A 16,756-nucleotide genomic window follows, 5' to 3' on the forward strand; every position below is an offset into this window, starting at 1 on the left:
AAAGGGAATGTCTAACATATAATGTAAAAATTTGGAGTAGGTGGTAGAGAAATGAGCTATTCATTTGCTAATATTTAAGAATAAATGGATCACTGCTATTTTTTTAAATCATTATTTCACCTGTTAAAATTATCAAATAGTTGCTCATTGAGCTTTGGTTTTAGAGCAGGCTGATCAGACTGTTGGCCCAACTTCATTTATTCATTTTTGAAAATTTTGAAAATGCCTCTCTCTCTGTCTCTGTGTGTGTGTGTATATATATATATACACACACATATACACATATATACATATATATTATGTGAAAGATGATTTTTTAATAAATCTACATGATAGAAAGAACAGTCACCTAGCTGAAAAAAAGTTTCAAGTCTAGGTTAAAAATACAAAACCTTCTAAAGGAACTAACCTAGTAAGTTTCAGTAATACCAGATCTGATCCTTCGGGCCCATATACCAGCTGGGAAACATTTAGAACCTGTTTGCGTTTCTCGTCTCCTCTTCCATGGACATCATGAATTCCAAGCCAAGCTTCATAATCTTTCAAGTCTTTGTTTCTAAGTGAGAAATTAAAATGTAAAATATAATTTTAAATTATGTAATATTATTCATATATATTATTTTAGCTTATGAGGGCAGATAAATAACCTAAATTTGAAATTTGATTCAAAGTATAATAAAGAGGAACACATTTGTTATGAGAGATTCTGAATGCTACAAGCACATATAAGCAAGAAGAGCTTTTAAATTGCTGAAATTCTAAATGACTATTTAAAAAAATAATGATTCTGCTTGCTAGAGAGTAAGTCATTTGTAAAAAATTCTCAGGCAAAGTACATTACAAAAATTATAATTTTACTGCAAATTATCCTTTTTGTCTCAGCTGTGTATACATTTGGTTTGTTAATGGGAGTTGAAGATTTATACTAACAAAATCAAAGTGACCTTGACCAGAATCAGGAAATAGGCTTACAAATGCTGCCTCCTTATCTTTTCCTAAGGCTAATTTTCATTGAAAATTATTCCCAGGCTGAATCTGAGGCTGGCTCTACATAAGACAGGAGAAGTAAATATTGAGAGAAGTGTGGTAATAATTCAGAAAAAGAATTTCTATGTAGAAATATAGAGTACAAGTGGGAAGTTGGGGTAAAAATTATTTACATAATTCTGGCAAATTTTTCCCCCAAATGAGAGTATTGCCAATTGTGGAAAGAGGTGAACAGAAGCAGTACCCAATAAGTAAATATCAATTAAGTCAAAGTAAGTTTTGTAAGCTAAATCTAAAAAGAGAAATTAATTTGTTCACCCCATACCACTGAATCTCTGTTAAATGAATACACATTCTAAGCCTAAAAGCTAAATGGAAGCCATACATATTTTTAAATGCTCGAAACAAATATTGGTTTCAGAAACACTTTACCGAGAAGGGAAACATTGTCTTGCAGTAAGAATCCAACTTTCCTTTATCAATGATCCTCCGCAGATATGTTTATTTCTATGAGAAAGAGGAAAGAGAAACAAGTAACATCTGTGCAGAAAGGGTGCCTGCCAATTAATGCAAAATCTATGGCTCCATTTGTTAAAAATAAATGTATCTGAGAGGAAAATGTAGAAATTAACCCAATTAGAGTAAAATGAGTAATCCTTTTAATTGGAAGGAGGGTATTTGGTGATTGTAGCATTAGCACATTTTTTCATAATTTGATTACAATTTTATGAAATCAACTTTATTTTTGTATAAGGAACCCTGCTACTATACACCACATCCATTCCCACCACACATGTTCACATGTGTGTCTATGCTTGTGAGAGAGAGAGTATGTGCCACAAATATAGGATAATTAGAAGGAACAAAAAACACAAAAGAACAACAAAAACAATGTAGATCTATTTTAAATTCAGTATTTGATTATGAAAAATGCAATTTGAGTTTTTATTAAACCTTGAAAACTATCTGGTGGTAGCAATATATAAAATTGTACACTATTCCCTTCTTTCATTATCATTATTTAGTTCTAATATGTTAACTTAGAATATAACTGAGTTTGAGCAAATTTGTTCAGCTTAAGATCAGAAATAGAATATTTAATTTATAAAATTACAACAATTTCACAGGACACGTCATCTAGGAAATTGTAAAATATTTGTAGAGAATAATAAATACTAGTACGTTTATTTGATGATATCCAAAAATCTGTAAATCCATTATTTTTTGGCAAAGAAATAGAAAAAGTACAACTTTTCACAATTTACATTTCCAAAGAGTACAGATGTTCAGTGATTCAGAGGGCAATAGAAGATTCCCAGGCTAAGACCACAGTTATTTATGGCCTGTACCACACAGGAGGTTAAGAGTATATATCGAGTTTGAATTTCTATTTCTCTCAGTATGTGTTTTGGACGAATAACTAAACAGCTGTTGTTACTAAGAACTTGGATTTAAAAGGAAAAATATTTTTTTCTAAAAGTTTATAGTACTCTGATCTAATGAAAAATAGTTTCACCTCCTTCTCCAAGGATGGAGAATTCCAAAGGAATATCCTTGTACCTTCTCCTATTGGTAACAATAAATTCAAAGTATATGCCTCTTTTTTTTTTCTGGAGTTATAAGATTTGCAAAAAATCACTAATTCAGAGATGTGGATTCTTGGAACATTTTCTATAATAAAGAATATGAAACACTCCCCCCAAATTTTATAGCCTTCTTTAAAGCTTTATATTGCACAATCAGCTTTAATATTCTGGTGCGTTTCACAATTCTATTTTAGTACTACACACTGAGGACAGCTATACTACAATTATTGACATAAATATTTATAAAAGTCGATGAGTTACTCCTTGAAAGAAGGACATACTAAAAGAGAACTTTAGGCCATCTTCTACCTGGTATTTAAAGTAATATATATATATCAAAGGATATAAACTTCATACTTGCTAAGAATTGGCTTATTCATAAAAAACTTCAGTTTCAAGTTGTCTCTATTCTACTTTAACGCCACTGTGATTTAATTGTAGTAAAAGATATACTTTCTTTGTCTATTCTAGGAGGCTAGAGGTAAAGGAACAGGGGAGGGGTTCCAAAAAGAGGAGATATTTGAGTTGGTGTTTGAAGAATGAGAAGGATTTTCCAGGCATAAAATATGGAGGAAGAAAGCTGCAACATACAGTGGGAACAACAGCACAAAGGCTGAGAAGGGGAAGCATGGGTTGTTGAAAACAAGGGAAAAGGTGGCAAGAATTCAGGTGCATTTTGCGGTATGTTTCACGAAGAGGTTCCAATAGAGATGAATATAGACAAATGTGCTGATTACCATACGGTATAACATATGTAGCGTATAGAAAGTTGTAAGATCAGATTTTAAGTCAACTCCTACTTTTAATATCTAATTCTCACGACATAATTACTAAGCTTAATTTTTGTATAACAATATATTTTGCAAAAAATTAAACGTCATTGATTCTTAAGAGCTTAGAGAACTATGTTAAGAATTTTTTATCCACACCGAATATCATAATAGCAAGACTATTCCACTATCAATATAGTTTGTTAATTTTTTCTTAATGATAAAATATTCTAGAATTTAAAATTATTGCCATTTTTCATTAGAATGACAATGAAAAATTCAGAAATTAAAAACAAAATTTCTGATGCAATTATGCACAGGTATGTAGAAATTAAAATCATAATATCCTAGATTGTGAAGTTAATAACATATATATTATAACTACTATGGTGATACCAAAGTATAAGTAGGTTCTCTGTGTGGTTGTCTTTTGCTTAATCAGAACTGAAGTGTCACTTATAATCGCGGACAATGCCAACACATATGGGACTTTTGTGAACATTTAAAAAGGCATATATCTGGAGGCACAAATTGCAAAATCCAGGGCTGTCTGGCAAGCATTATGTGATCAGTCCCCTCTTGTGCCACCCTCAGATGGGTGCCGTGTGGACAGCACAACCTGCATGATCACCTATGGCCATACTGCCGGGAAATGAGCTTTGCAAATAATCCAAATACACATGATTTGTGTCTACTAATAATTACCTGTATTTCAAACTAACCATCCACCCCACATTTGTTCTTGTTGGAATTCCATTTACAACTCGCAATTGTTTTGTTTTGGCACAAGATATTACAGGATCTAAAAAGAGAACCAAACATAACATTTCGACAAAACATTTTGAAATAATCAGTGCCTCTCAGTTTTCTTAAAGGCAATGGTAACTAGACAAATGTAACTACTGTAATTGTGTCAGAAGAACATTTTGGGGGGGAAAAAAAGGTAAATATTATGGCTACAGTGCCAAATCAGGCCCAAAATGTTTTCTGTCCTCATCTAGGTAGACAGAAAAACTAACCAACTCAAGGTCAACAGCATTCCCAGGATAGTGATAGCGGCTTTGCTCTCCGAGCACTAAGTACAAATTCTTCAGGTCTAACACTAATTGCATTTCCCTCACCACCTCAACATAAAATGGAACAATATTACTTATACTGTTTTTTTTTAAATGCCAATGGAAATCAATAACCTGAGTGGGGAAAAAAACAAAACTATATTTCATTTATTACTTCTGAATTTGTACAGTAAGAATATAGAGCAATTTTGAAATGCTACCAACATTATATCTATTGAAATTGTATCCAAATGACATTATTATTATGTCCAAATTATTATATCTAAATGATATAATACAGAATTCTTTGGAGTAAACTTTTTCCTGACCCTCCTCTGTGTTCCTTGCCTTATCCTTTCTACTCCGGTCCATAGTCTAAAATAGATTTCCATTTGCTTCTTCAGCCTGGGGCACAGCAGGTGGTCTCTTAAATCAAAACACTTGAGTAATTTCCTTCAGCCCAAGAAATATGTGAAAATCAAAAACAAGCAGCTCCCAACAGATTTTCTTAAGCTGAGGATTAACTGAACCTCTCAGATTGTGTCATCTTTTGCCTGGTAGAGCATGCAAAGAGCTTTAAAGATAGAGCAGGAGAGAGACACTGCATAACTTTCCAACCTTCTGGTTTCATTCTTTCTGACTCTAGCATCCTGATTTAACATAAAGGATAGTTAAGGTCCATTATATACATTTTGCCTAAAATTAAAAGCAATATAAGTGTTCTTTTCAAAGTGAAATATATCATACATTTTCTGATAGAGAATTGAATTTTGACATTCAGTATGCAGTTGTCTTTGTAACTCCTGTATACATGCATATAGAAAAAATTTTTTAAAAAATAAAAACAAATATATTAACTTATTTTTATGACAAGAGTTAATAGAGTGATATTTTTCTATGAAGAAATAATGACATCTTTTCTGACACATACAGACTCAAATATACTATATATTTTGAAAGATTACTTACGGTCTAAATTGACTATTGTAGGTGTGGTATCACCTTCACCTGAAAAAATAAATATATAAAATATACATAATTCATACATACATATTTCTGTTATATAGAATCAAAGCTATATATTGAAATTCAAATATCCATGAATTGGAAAATTTACTAAAATTCTTGACATTTTATTCAAAGATAAAATATAATAACGCACTCGAGTAATTATGTATCACTTTTACTGAGCAATATTGAAGGTACATGCCTACTGGTGGTGGATGATGTGAGGAAAGCTCTGTTTTATGACTGTGGATGCTCTCAGGTGTGTGGTTTAATGAGTGTTGGCAGCTTGAATTACACTGCTGGTGTCAAGGAGCAGCCTCATTCTACCAAGTGCCCAACACTGTACACAATGAACATTTCATTGAATAAGATTAATGTTTATTATTGTTTGCTTGGGCTATTCATATAGATAGACCTTTTTTTTTTTTTTTACTGTAATTTGGCCCATTTATATTTTTTCTGAAAATTACTTTTATTTTTTTACTTGGTTGAGGGTAATTGAAACTTCACATGCTTCAGAAAACTCTTCAAGAATTCTAGAAGATAGAAATCAACATTACTAATGGAAAAAGAGGGATAACAAAATATAATTATGTTTTGTTAGAATATCTCAAAGATTGGTTTTTCCAGATGGTAACGAAAAGTATGGAAAAAAGAGAACATTGGAAACTGCAACTGAACTCTAACTAAAACCTCATAACTTACTCCTTTTTCATAACCTTCCTACTGGGGTTTAATTGCTGCAAAGAGAAAAGCTTGGAAGATGTTAAGATTTGAAAATACTTATGTAGTAATGAATGAGGTCAAGACATTTCCTGGAGTTTAATGTCTGACTGTTCAGAATTGATGGCATAGAATTTAGTCAGGCACTGTTTAGACCCAGCTGGTTTCTAATCCCTGGAAATGCCCTGAGCTCAAATAAACCAGCAACAAAACAGTAATGGCATATGGATTCCTTTGTAATAGATGCAAATTTGATTGTTATTTATAGTGAATCTCAAGAGACTTAATACATGTTAAAAGGTTTTATTTATGTTCATTTTCCAGATCTAGGTATTTTAAATGAATAAGGGTAAATGCAAACATATAAATTTCATCATTTCTCTTTCCCTTTAGCTTATCCTGGGGGAGGGTTTTGTCTTAGCTGAGGTCGGTGTTTTAGTTCACAGTACAAATTAAGATTGAGGCTGACTTTGGTCATTAAAACATCAAGGATATTGGTTTTTCCACTCAAGTCAATTACTTGAAAATTCTAAAATAAAAAACGAAATATTTATTCCTTATGTTGTGATGAGAAAGACTAGACTATTCATTCTATCCTTAATTGCATATCAAGTTTCCTATTTCTAAGCATCAAGTTAATAGGTCAACAAAGTACTTAGTTCAGTATTGTACCTTACTAAAATATTTCAAGTTTTAAAAATTTGTAGATATTGTAAATTTGGGGTTTTAATAATTAATAGTTATATCAATTATAACATAAGTTATATAGGTAATTTCCTCTCAGCAAATATTTCTCACACTTTAAGCTGGAATACCATTTAAAATTATATTTCTGGAGATTCTGGGTTGGTGGCTAGATTATGAATTTTGAAAAAACATTTCAGGTTCTTCTTTTGCACACTTTGAGCAAAACTTTGAGAGAAACTGCTCTCTAGGCCTTTTCCATTTTACTGTCAAGTACCGTTCTCACTTCTCTTTACTTTTCCCTCACTATCTCCACAACAGTACTCAAATCTGAAAAAATACATATGATACAAATCTTATTCGATAAAAATCTTGATTTTTGTATTGATTTAACTTAAATTTGAAGAAGGAAAACGTGTCACTGATAAAAGTTTTACCTATGGAAGAGTACGTTAAGTGTGTGTGTGTTTATACGGCCTCAGAACCAAACACAAACTCTTACTGAAAACATGAAGAAACGTTTCTTTTAACATATTCTTAAAGTTTCAACTCAAGTTCAAAACTGTGTGAACATCACATATTTTTCCAGGCAGACAGCTATGTTCCCAACCTCTTTATATATTTTAATATTAAAATATTTATTAAATGATTATATTTGCAATAATTTACATAAATGTCTCCTCTCTACCCTGAAAACTATTTGAGGGAAGGAACATTGTTTATATTGTTGTAGACCTAGCATGTTATATACGGCTTTGCACACAATAGCAGCTCAATTTAAAATTGTTAATAAATGAATAAATAAATACAAACTGAGATAGAAGTAACTTGCTCAAGGCACTTGTAGCAATAGAGTTGGAATTTTTACCCAGGAATTCAAGGTTGAAGCTCTTAACCACTACACTCTCAGTAGTTAATACTTAAGATTTTTCTAAAACATACTAAGTGTGTATACGTACAAACATATACACATTTCTACAGTTTTATTTTTGCATATTTGATAATCTTAAAAATATATGTCAAATATTATTTTGTAAGCATTTTTTAAAAAGAAATAAAAACCTTTACATGTTTTGTAATACAAATGTATAGTATGAAAATGATTTATACAGTCTCTGAGTTAAATAAATAAGAACTCAAATCTTCTAAAGATAAATTTTATTAGCCTTTCACCAGCAGGAAAATGTAAATAAATCCTGGATATAAATATTAGTTAGAAAAATGACAGTGTAAAAATATTTATTGAAATTAATGTTCAGAATACATTGAAATAAAAATGAGTTATCTGCAATAGCATTTAATCAAATACTAGCAACACCCTGAAGTCTTTCAAAGCGCATTACTAACTTTTAGTTTAAAAATGTTAGTTGAAAATATATTTTGAAAACTTTTAAATTATTAGAGTCTTGTATCAGTTAAGTTTATAAACCAAGTCACAGTTCCCTGATATTCTACAGAAGCATTTTACTCTTAACTATATCTATGTGCTAAAATTAAGCTACTATGATTTTTACAAACCTGGATTCTTGTAGAGAAAGCAAAAGATCATGTTTTAGAAGCCAGATCATTGACTTTCTTCCTTCTTCCTAGATCACTGGATATTCTATTAGCCTCCATTATTCTTCATCACAGAGACTTCACAAAAGGTACCGTGAGGTTGAATCAATATTTAGAAACTATAATCATTTAACCATTAAAAATTTTTTGTGTGTGCCAGAGAGGTACATTTGTTTGCTTGTTTGTTTTAGTGTTAAAACTTGAAAAGTATTTTCCATAGAAGAACATTTTTAGGACCTATGCAAACTCTAATATGGGAAAAGTAGAAGGACATTAGGAAAACACTAATTTGAAAGGCTGTTATTATAGATGATGAAATAAAATATAATAATATGAAATACAATTTTTTGCAAACACATAAGGTTTTATTTATTATTATAGAGAATTTCTTTATTAAAAGTAGGTTGAGAAATTTCAAGTGAACTATATACTTGATTAACATCATATTTAAGAAGTTTGCCTTTTTATGTTAAAATTTCATGAAACATGACTCTGTTTCCACTTAAAGTACAATTCTCTCTTAATTTAACGTAAATTATGGAAAAATATAGACGCGTTTGTATTTCATGTTTTAAAGCAAACATCATTTCTTCAACCTAAGCTCTCTCTTTAAAGTGGGTATTTTTGCTGCTGTTTTCAAGATACTTGCTACTGGCTTGTCTCACAAGAAAAAAATTCTTAAAATGGTACTCTTATTGGACTTACAAAAGTATGTCTTTTTTAACAAGAAGGTAGTTTAACATAATGTTTAAAGATGTTTGCTATAAACATCGAGCTACAAGATACGTAGTGTAGTAAAACGGTCTCTTGCTATTGACACGGCTTTGCAACAAGGCTTTTTCACTCAATAACATATTGAGGATCTTTTCCCAACTCAATATATATTACTCTACATCAGTGGTTCTCAGTGGAGGTGATTTTGCCCCCCAGAGGACATTTGGCAATGTCTGGAGATACTTTTGATTGTCGTAACTGGAGGGAGGGTGGTGCCGTTGACATCTAGTGGGTACTAAATGTCTTATAATGTACAGGACAACCTCCCACAACAAAGATTTATCCAGCACAAAATGTCAGTAGTGCCAAGGTTGAAAAATCCTCATACATTTCCCCACACTGACTTCCAAATAGGCTTTCCAATTCATAAAGTAGCACAGAATTGAGAGAGCCTGACTACCCAGGCCCTCACTAATATTGGGCATTAACAATCATTTTCTTATTTTCCAACCTGATAGGTGGAAATGATTTCTTATGCTTTTATCATTTCATTTTTTACTATAAGTTTTAATATCTTTTCATTTGTTATATTTATTCTTGAAGATTCATTTTCTTCATTTTTTTCCTGAATTATCTCATCTTTTTCTTATTGATATATAGAAGTTCTTTTATATAAAGTATATCACACATATATTTTACATATATCTTTTACTTTACACACTAAACCCTTTTAACAAAATCATCTTGGGTTTAGAGAAATGGATAAAATGCTCCAGGCTTCCTAGTCTTGGGCTAAAGAACTGAGAAGAACATAGAAGCAGCACTATCTCAGGTCCATTCATGGGTCTATTAGTGGGCCGGGACTTTGCTGAGAGCTCTGCTACATTCAGAGGCTGAACAGGTAGTATTGGTGTGGGGGAGGAGGGGGAGGTCTTTTTAGCCCAGTCATACTAGAACCATGGCCATTTATTGCTTCTGGGTTCCAAATGAGAATCTTCTGAAGGAGGAAAATCTTCTTTAAAAGGTCAGCAGAATGTCTCTTTGTCTAGAGGAGAGATGAAAAAAGGTGTGTGTGTGTGTGTGTGTGTGTGTTGCTGTCTGGAGTGCATCTTCATTTTGGGATCATCTCCAGCCCTCCTATATTATTTCCACCAGTGATTAAGGTATCAATTTAGAGGAGACATGGTATATTTAAAATATTCCACCTGAAAAAGATTACTAAATGTACTTACAACGAGAAATAGGGCAATAATCCCAAGGAATGAGAGGATTCCCTGTGTAACACCAGGGACCGTGAGCATCATCATCAGGATTCCTGCAGTAATTCTTATTCAGCTTACTAGCATCTGGTTCCCAGAAGATGTGCCTGTATAAACAACAAACTCTGAACATCACAAGATGCTCATTTTGTCCAAGAGAAACAAAATGTCACCAAGAAGATATAATCTTAGCACATAACTTTCATTGTAGATACAACACAAGTTTCTACTTGGCATGAATTTGACTTATTTTGTTTGAGATTTATTTTCTTGTTGTTTTTACAGTTTGGAAGCATGGTCTCTAACTCAGGAATATGGGACAGGGCTGCATAATTAGCATAGATAAAATGATGAAAGATTTTGTAGCTTTGCTTCTATTTAATAATTATAGTGGCAAAGTAACAATACCCCTGTGCATAGAAATGGAGACATACTGCCAAAAAAAGAGCAGATGACAAAGATCAAGGTTATAAAATAATACAAAATAAAAGCTATTGCAAAAGTATTTTTTTTCATGTGTTAGAAACATATGAATCATCACTAGCAACATCACCAGGACGAAGTACAGGCACATACACTGAAAATTCATAATAATGTGCTAATGAAATAATTAAATTCTAAAATTTCACTGGTCATATAGTTACAAAATATGATTTTTTGACAGATAACTAACACTTCAGCCTTTCTCATTTTACACCTTAACTAAATTTATTACAAAATAAAAACAAAAATATTGTGTGTTATTTTATAAGACCATGCCCACTCATATAACTTCAATATTTGTATTTACTCCACGAACATTAATAACGTCAAATTCCACATGGCCATCCTGACCAAGTCAAAGAAAACTATACACCTAACTGAATTTGTTTTGTATTATTAGTCACTACCATGCTCAAATGTAATTAATATGTCATTAAAAAAAATTGGGAAGAGGGCCAGCCTGGTGGCGCAAGCGGTTAGGTGCGCGCACTCCACTGCTGCGGCCAGGGGTTCGCCGATTCAGATCCCAGGTGCGGACCGAAGCACCGCTTGGCAAGCCATGCTGTGGCGGCGTCCCATATAAAGTGGAGGAAGATGGGCATGGATGTTAGCCCAGGGTCAATCTTCCTCAGCAAAAAAAGAGGAGGATCGGCAGATGTTAGCTCAGGGCTGATCTTCCTCACACACACACAAAAAAAATTGTGAAGAGCTTGGATATGGAAACTTGAAATATCTTTGCAAACTCATTTTCTGGACAGGAAGTTCATTTTCTGGACAGGAAGTACATGTAGTACTTACTATGTGCCAGATTTTATTATATGTGATTTACATATACTATAACCTGAGACCAACCAAATGAGACAGGCTTTAAGATTATGCTATTTTATATCTGAGGAAATTGAAATCCACAGAGGACAATTAACTTGTCTAAGGTCACACGGCTTGTAAGCAGTAGAGCAGGGGTTTGAACACATGGCTCTTTCCAGAGTCAATGTTCAAAACCACCATGCTGTACTACCTCCTTACTCAGTCATAGTTTGTTCTTAAACCAAAATGGTACCATGCAACTTAATCATTCATCAATTTACTACCAATTATTTCCAAATGACTTTTAACTATTTCCAAAAGTTAAACCTAAACTCAATGAATTGAGTTATAACCATTGTGGTTCCTGAATAAATACGTCACATATTTCCAGCTGTATGCTAGTAAATGTTTAACAATTGGCATTTTGAGGTGTGCTTGGTGGGAGTCTTTATTTGTTACCCTTGCTGATTTTTGTAGTGTGAATAATTCCACCATAAAAATATCTAGTTTCCAACGTGAAATCACCGAAGGCAGAGTTGGTACAACTGTCTGTCATAAGTCTGTAAGAGCTAGATCCAACCCACCATATTTCCAAAACGCTTTTAAAAATATCAGTGTTGAAAACAGCATTTAATATTAATCATGCCAATTCCTGCTTAAAATTCTTTAATGAATCCTTTTAATTCTAAGGATAAAATCTAAACTTCTTAACACAGCTTACAGGGCTCTATGTGGTCTTGCCACTGGAGAATTCCTGTACTGTGGACATTGACCAAATTACACTACGTTTCAACCTTTCCAAAATTGTTTCTATTTTCAAATACATCAATCTTTGGGCTTTTGGACAAGCTACTCCTTCTGCCTGATGTACTCTTCCTCCTGCACTTCCTTTGACCAACTCCTACTTATCACATATGTCCCAGCTAATGCCCCTTCCTCTAAGAAGCCTTTCCGGCCATCTAAGTCTGAGTTACTTCTTTGCATTCCCATAGCATAAAATATGCTATTTTTCATGATTTTTATAATATGGTTTTGGCATGTTCTGTTTGCTGGCATTCCAGAGTGTGAGATCCATGAGGGCTGACTTCTGCTTGTCTTTGAAGTGCTAGAGCTACAGGGTCTAATACCATACCTCCTAGCCACAGATGGCTACTGAGAAATTGGTATGCGGCTAGTCCAAATTGAGAGGTGCTATAATTGTAAATATACATCAGATTTTGAAGATTTAATATGAAAAAAATGTAAAAGATCTCATTAATAATTTTCATGTTTATAATATATATTGAAATGAAAAAGTTTTAGATATATTGGATTAATAAAAATATATTATTAAAAATAATTACTTCTTTAAATGTGGCTATTAGAAAACTTTTAAGTACATGGGTGGCTTACATACGTGAATTGCGTATTTATGTTAGAGAGCACTGCTTTATAACTAACACTATTTGCTTTGAAGCAAATTAATTGAAACAATATCATCTACTACTAAGTATATTTTAGAAGAGAATCAAGGCTTTAAAGTTAAAGGAGGACTGGAGGCAAAACAACTAAAACTCTCTGAGCCCTTAATTCTTATTCACACATGCAGAAATATTTCAAAGGATTGTGATGGTCAAATGAAATAACGACTCATGTAAAGCAACCATGCTGTAGGTACTTGATCAAATGACACTTTTTTTTTCTTTTATTCTAGTGCATATATTCTGGGATATTTACTAAAAATCTGTTTTATGTCATAACTATATCTCATACTTCTTTTGTAATTTCAAACACACTAGAAATATTGCTAGAGTCAAGTGGAAGATAACTTCTTTTTCTCTAAATATATCCAATGTCAAATTACCTAATTCCCTGATATCTATGGATATTTAAGTTACATATACATTTGTTTAATTATGGAAATTTTATGTGTCAAAATAAAGCTATACAAGGAAATCTGTCTCTTTAAGTTTTTAGTAAAGTGAATATATAACATATGGTCACTTATTAAAATATGGTCACTTATTGATTTTTCATGAATTAATATTAATAATTAATTATGAGCACATAATCATATAATGTACTATTTGAAACATTAGATTTGACACTTAATTATACATTGTCTTATCAAGTTATGTAATTGTTTTCTCAATATGAGCATATCCTCCTTAAAGGTGGAGCCAAAATGTATGCTTACTTTTTGTTAATATTCCCAGTGGCACCTATCACAGAGCAGAACACATAGTAAATGCTCAATAAATATGTGATGGATTGAATTGCTTATTTAAAAGTTTGCTACATAGAAAGAAAATGTTAAATTGAGTTGCACAGAATAATCAGTCTAACGTTTTTATTAGGTTACCATGAGATATAAAAGAATAGAAAGAAATGGCACTGCACACAGCTCAATATACCTCTCTGCTGTCATCACTATATACTATATATTGAAAGAAAGAAAGTGACACACCGGTGTAAGTCTTCCATGTTCTTGTCCCACATGGAACAAGTTAGTCCAGATCGCGTTTTGGATAAATTGCCCATATAATTTTTGCCATTCCCACGATAACAATCTAAACATAAAAAGTATAGAAAGAAAACTGATGAATACTAGGAAGTATAGAACAAAAACATTTTTACAAGCATATGAATTCATGAAAATCAACATATAAATTAAAACCAAGCACTCTGAAATCTGTACAAATCAAAGCGATTTAAACATCTCGGATTAAAGTATTTTCATTTTTAGCCAAATTTCTTCCTCATTCAAGTGAGAGTTTATGCATCAAGTTACAAATTTAAAAAAATCGAAGAAAAATTAAATAAGTGGCCCCTAGGGACACCAAAGAAATGAGAACTTTTAGAATGACATATATATTTCCCAACGTTTTGTTCTGAAAAATTTTACTCCACAGAAAAGTCACAGGAATGATATAATGAACACTCATATACTCATCACATTCGTTGTGTTTTGATTTTTGTCTTTTATGAAACAGACGTTCTGAGTCATACAAGCCAGCTGTTTTGCAAATGCTGTTTAATTTCATTTTTATTTTTCTCATGAGTAAAGTCAAGTCAAAGACAAGAACATTGCTGGGTGATATTGTGGCCTCTTCAGACCGTTATGTCATGTGATACGTGACGTCAGTTTGTTCCGTTACTGGTGGTGAGTTGGATAATTTGGTTAAGCGGTGTAAAGGAAAAACTTATCTTCATATAAACAACAATAAAAAATTGTTGGGGACTTTGAGACTGAGTAAACATCCTATTGCCAAATAAATTTTCACAAAATGGCTTAGGCATACGTTGATTAACTGTGCATGAATCATGCACTGGTTTTAAAATAGTTATTTTTTCCATTTCCTACATTTCTTTATCTATCAGTTGTCATTCTTCTGTAAATGACAGTTTTTCCTTCTCCCCTACTCCTTCTATCTAAGTATTACTACTACTACTAGTAGTAGTAGCAGTGGTAGTAGTAGTAATACTAGTGCTAGTAGTAGAAGCAGTAGTATAAATATGGACACACACATTGTCTTTTTATTCACTGTGATATGTAATCTATTCCTGTTGTTCATTTTGATGCTTAAATATTTCCAAATTTAGCCAATAGAAGCCACTTTAAACTGGATCCTGTGTCTTTTATCATGTCCCACTTTTTTTAATTGAGCAATTTGTATTCTATTAAACATTGATAAGTGTCCATATTCTTAATTTTTAAAAATCGTATAAAGAAGTGTTATTCCATATATGTAAATTGCAGTTCTACATTTGAAAAGAAACACCATTCCATATTTTGAAATAATACTGCATAATTAAAAAGTGACTATTAAACATTCCTAATTTTTAAATGAATAAAAACTGTAGATTTGACTATAAAATGTTATCTACAAATGTACATCAATGTTAAGATTATTCTCTGCTTTAAACTTGGTAAACTATAGTATATTGTCATTGGTTTTAATATGCTATGTGATTATAATAAATAATAGGTACAAATCCTACTAAAATTTTTAAATGAATAATAATTTGTTCAGGAATCAGTTAACATAGTGAAAAAAAATATAATAAGTATATTCAATAGTCATGTTTTTGTATCCATGGATCACATTTTGCAATAACACTATAAGGAATTTGAGCTAAATTATAAAAACTGAAACAAGATAGGATTTGATGCAGATAATACAGCAGTCATTACAGTACACAATAAAATTGTTTTCAGAAAGCATAAACTTGTAAAATCCAATACTTGAATATATGTAGAATATACCAATTAAAATATTTTCCTCTGACAATGCTTTTCTTCTTTCTGTATTAGGAAAGTTTAAACTGGTAGGCAGTAAATTCTTTAGATAGGCTCTTACTGAAGAAAGCAATTGTGCAATGTAGTATATTGGTATTGCTTTTTTATACATTTTTGTTTTTTACCTCTATGTTTTCTGTGTTAGAGGAAGAGATCCTCCTCACCACTATCACCTTTTATTTGAATATGGGCTACCAGCTAGATTATAATTTAAGGAAAATTTAAGGAAAAGTTGGTACAGATTGCCAACACAGTTTACCCTATTTTTAACATCTTACATTAGTATGACAGATTTGTCACAACTACTGAACTATATGGATGTATCAATCTTAACTGAAGACAATATTTTGTTTAAATATTCTTAGTTTTTACCTAATATCCTTTTCTTGTGTTCTAGGATCCCACATGATACCACACTACATTTAGTCGTCATGTTTTCTAAGGCTCTTCTAGATGTAACAGTTTCTCAGACTTTCTTTTTTGACGACCTTGACAGTTTTAAGGAGAATTGGTGTAGTATTCTGTAGAATATCCATCAAATGAGTTTGTCTGATGTTATCCTCGTGATTACATTTGGGTTATGGGTTTTTGACAGGAAGACATGAATTTCTGAGCACTTCTTAACTTGCTGGCAAAAAATATTCCAGCCTCATCTTGTGTTTTTCTTGCCCCAGGCCTGGAACCATCAATTTCTCCAAGGAGCCCTTGTTTATTTTAGTGATGAAAGGCAACTAGAAGACAGAAGTGGGTGCTAGGTGTGCTCATTGCTACTTGGTACCATCGTTTCTAGCCCTTTTCATTTAATAGAGCTAGGCAACGTGGGTGTGTATGTGCATGTGTGTGT

General features: G+C 32.2%; 1 protein-coding gene across 1 annotated transcript in view; it reads right to left on the reverse strand.

The window, feature by feature from the left end:
- The window catches only part of HGF (hepatocyte growth factor), a 74,772-nt gene that overhangs the window by 7,056 nt on the left and 50,960 nt on the right, over nt 1-16,756 (reverse strand). Inside the window, exons 11-16 of the mRNA XM_058524514.1 lie at nt 14,080-14,182; nt 10,317-10,450; nt 5,368-5,406; nt 4,049-4,145; nt 1,420-1,494; nt 410-556 (exon numbers count right to left, since the gene is read on the reverse strand). Of these exons, the coding sequence (XP_058380497.1) occupies nt 410-556; nt 1,420-1,494; nt 4,049-4,145; nt 5,368-5,406; nt 10,317-10,450; nt 14,080-14,182 (595 nt within the window). The remainder of the gene's footprint in view (nt 1-409; nt 557-1,419; nt 1,495-4,048; nt 4,146-5,367; nt 5,407-10,316; nt 10,451-14,079; nt 14,183-16,756) is intronic.

This window comes from Diceros bicornis, chromosome 3 (assembly GCF_020826845.1).
Source record: "Diceros bicornis minor isolate mBicDic1 chromosome 3, mDicBic1.mat.cur, whole genome shotgun sequence".
Lineage (NCBI taxonomy): Eukaryota > Metazoa > Chordata > Mammalia > Perissodactyla > Rhinocerotidae > Diceros > Diceros bicornis.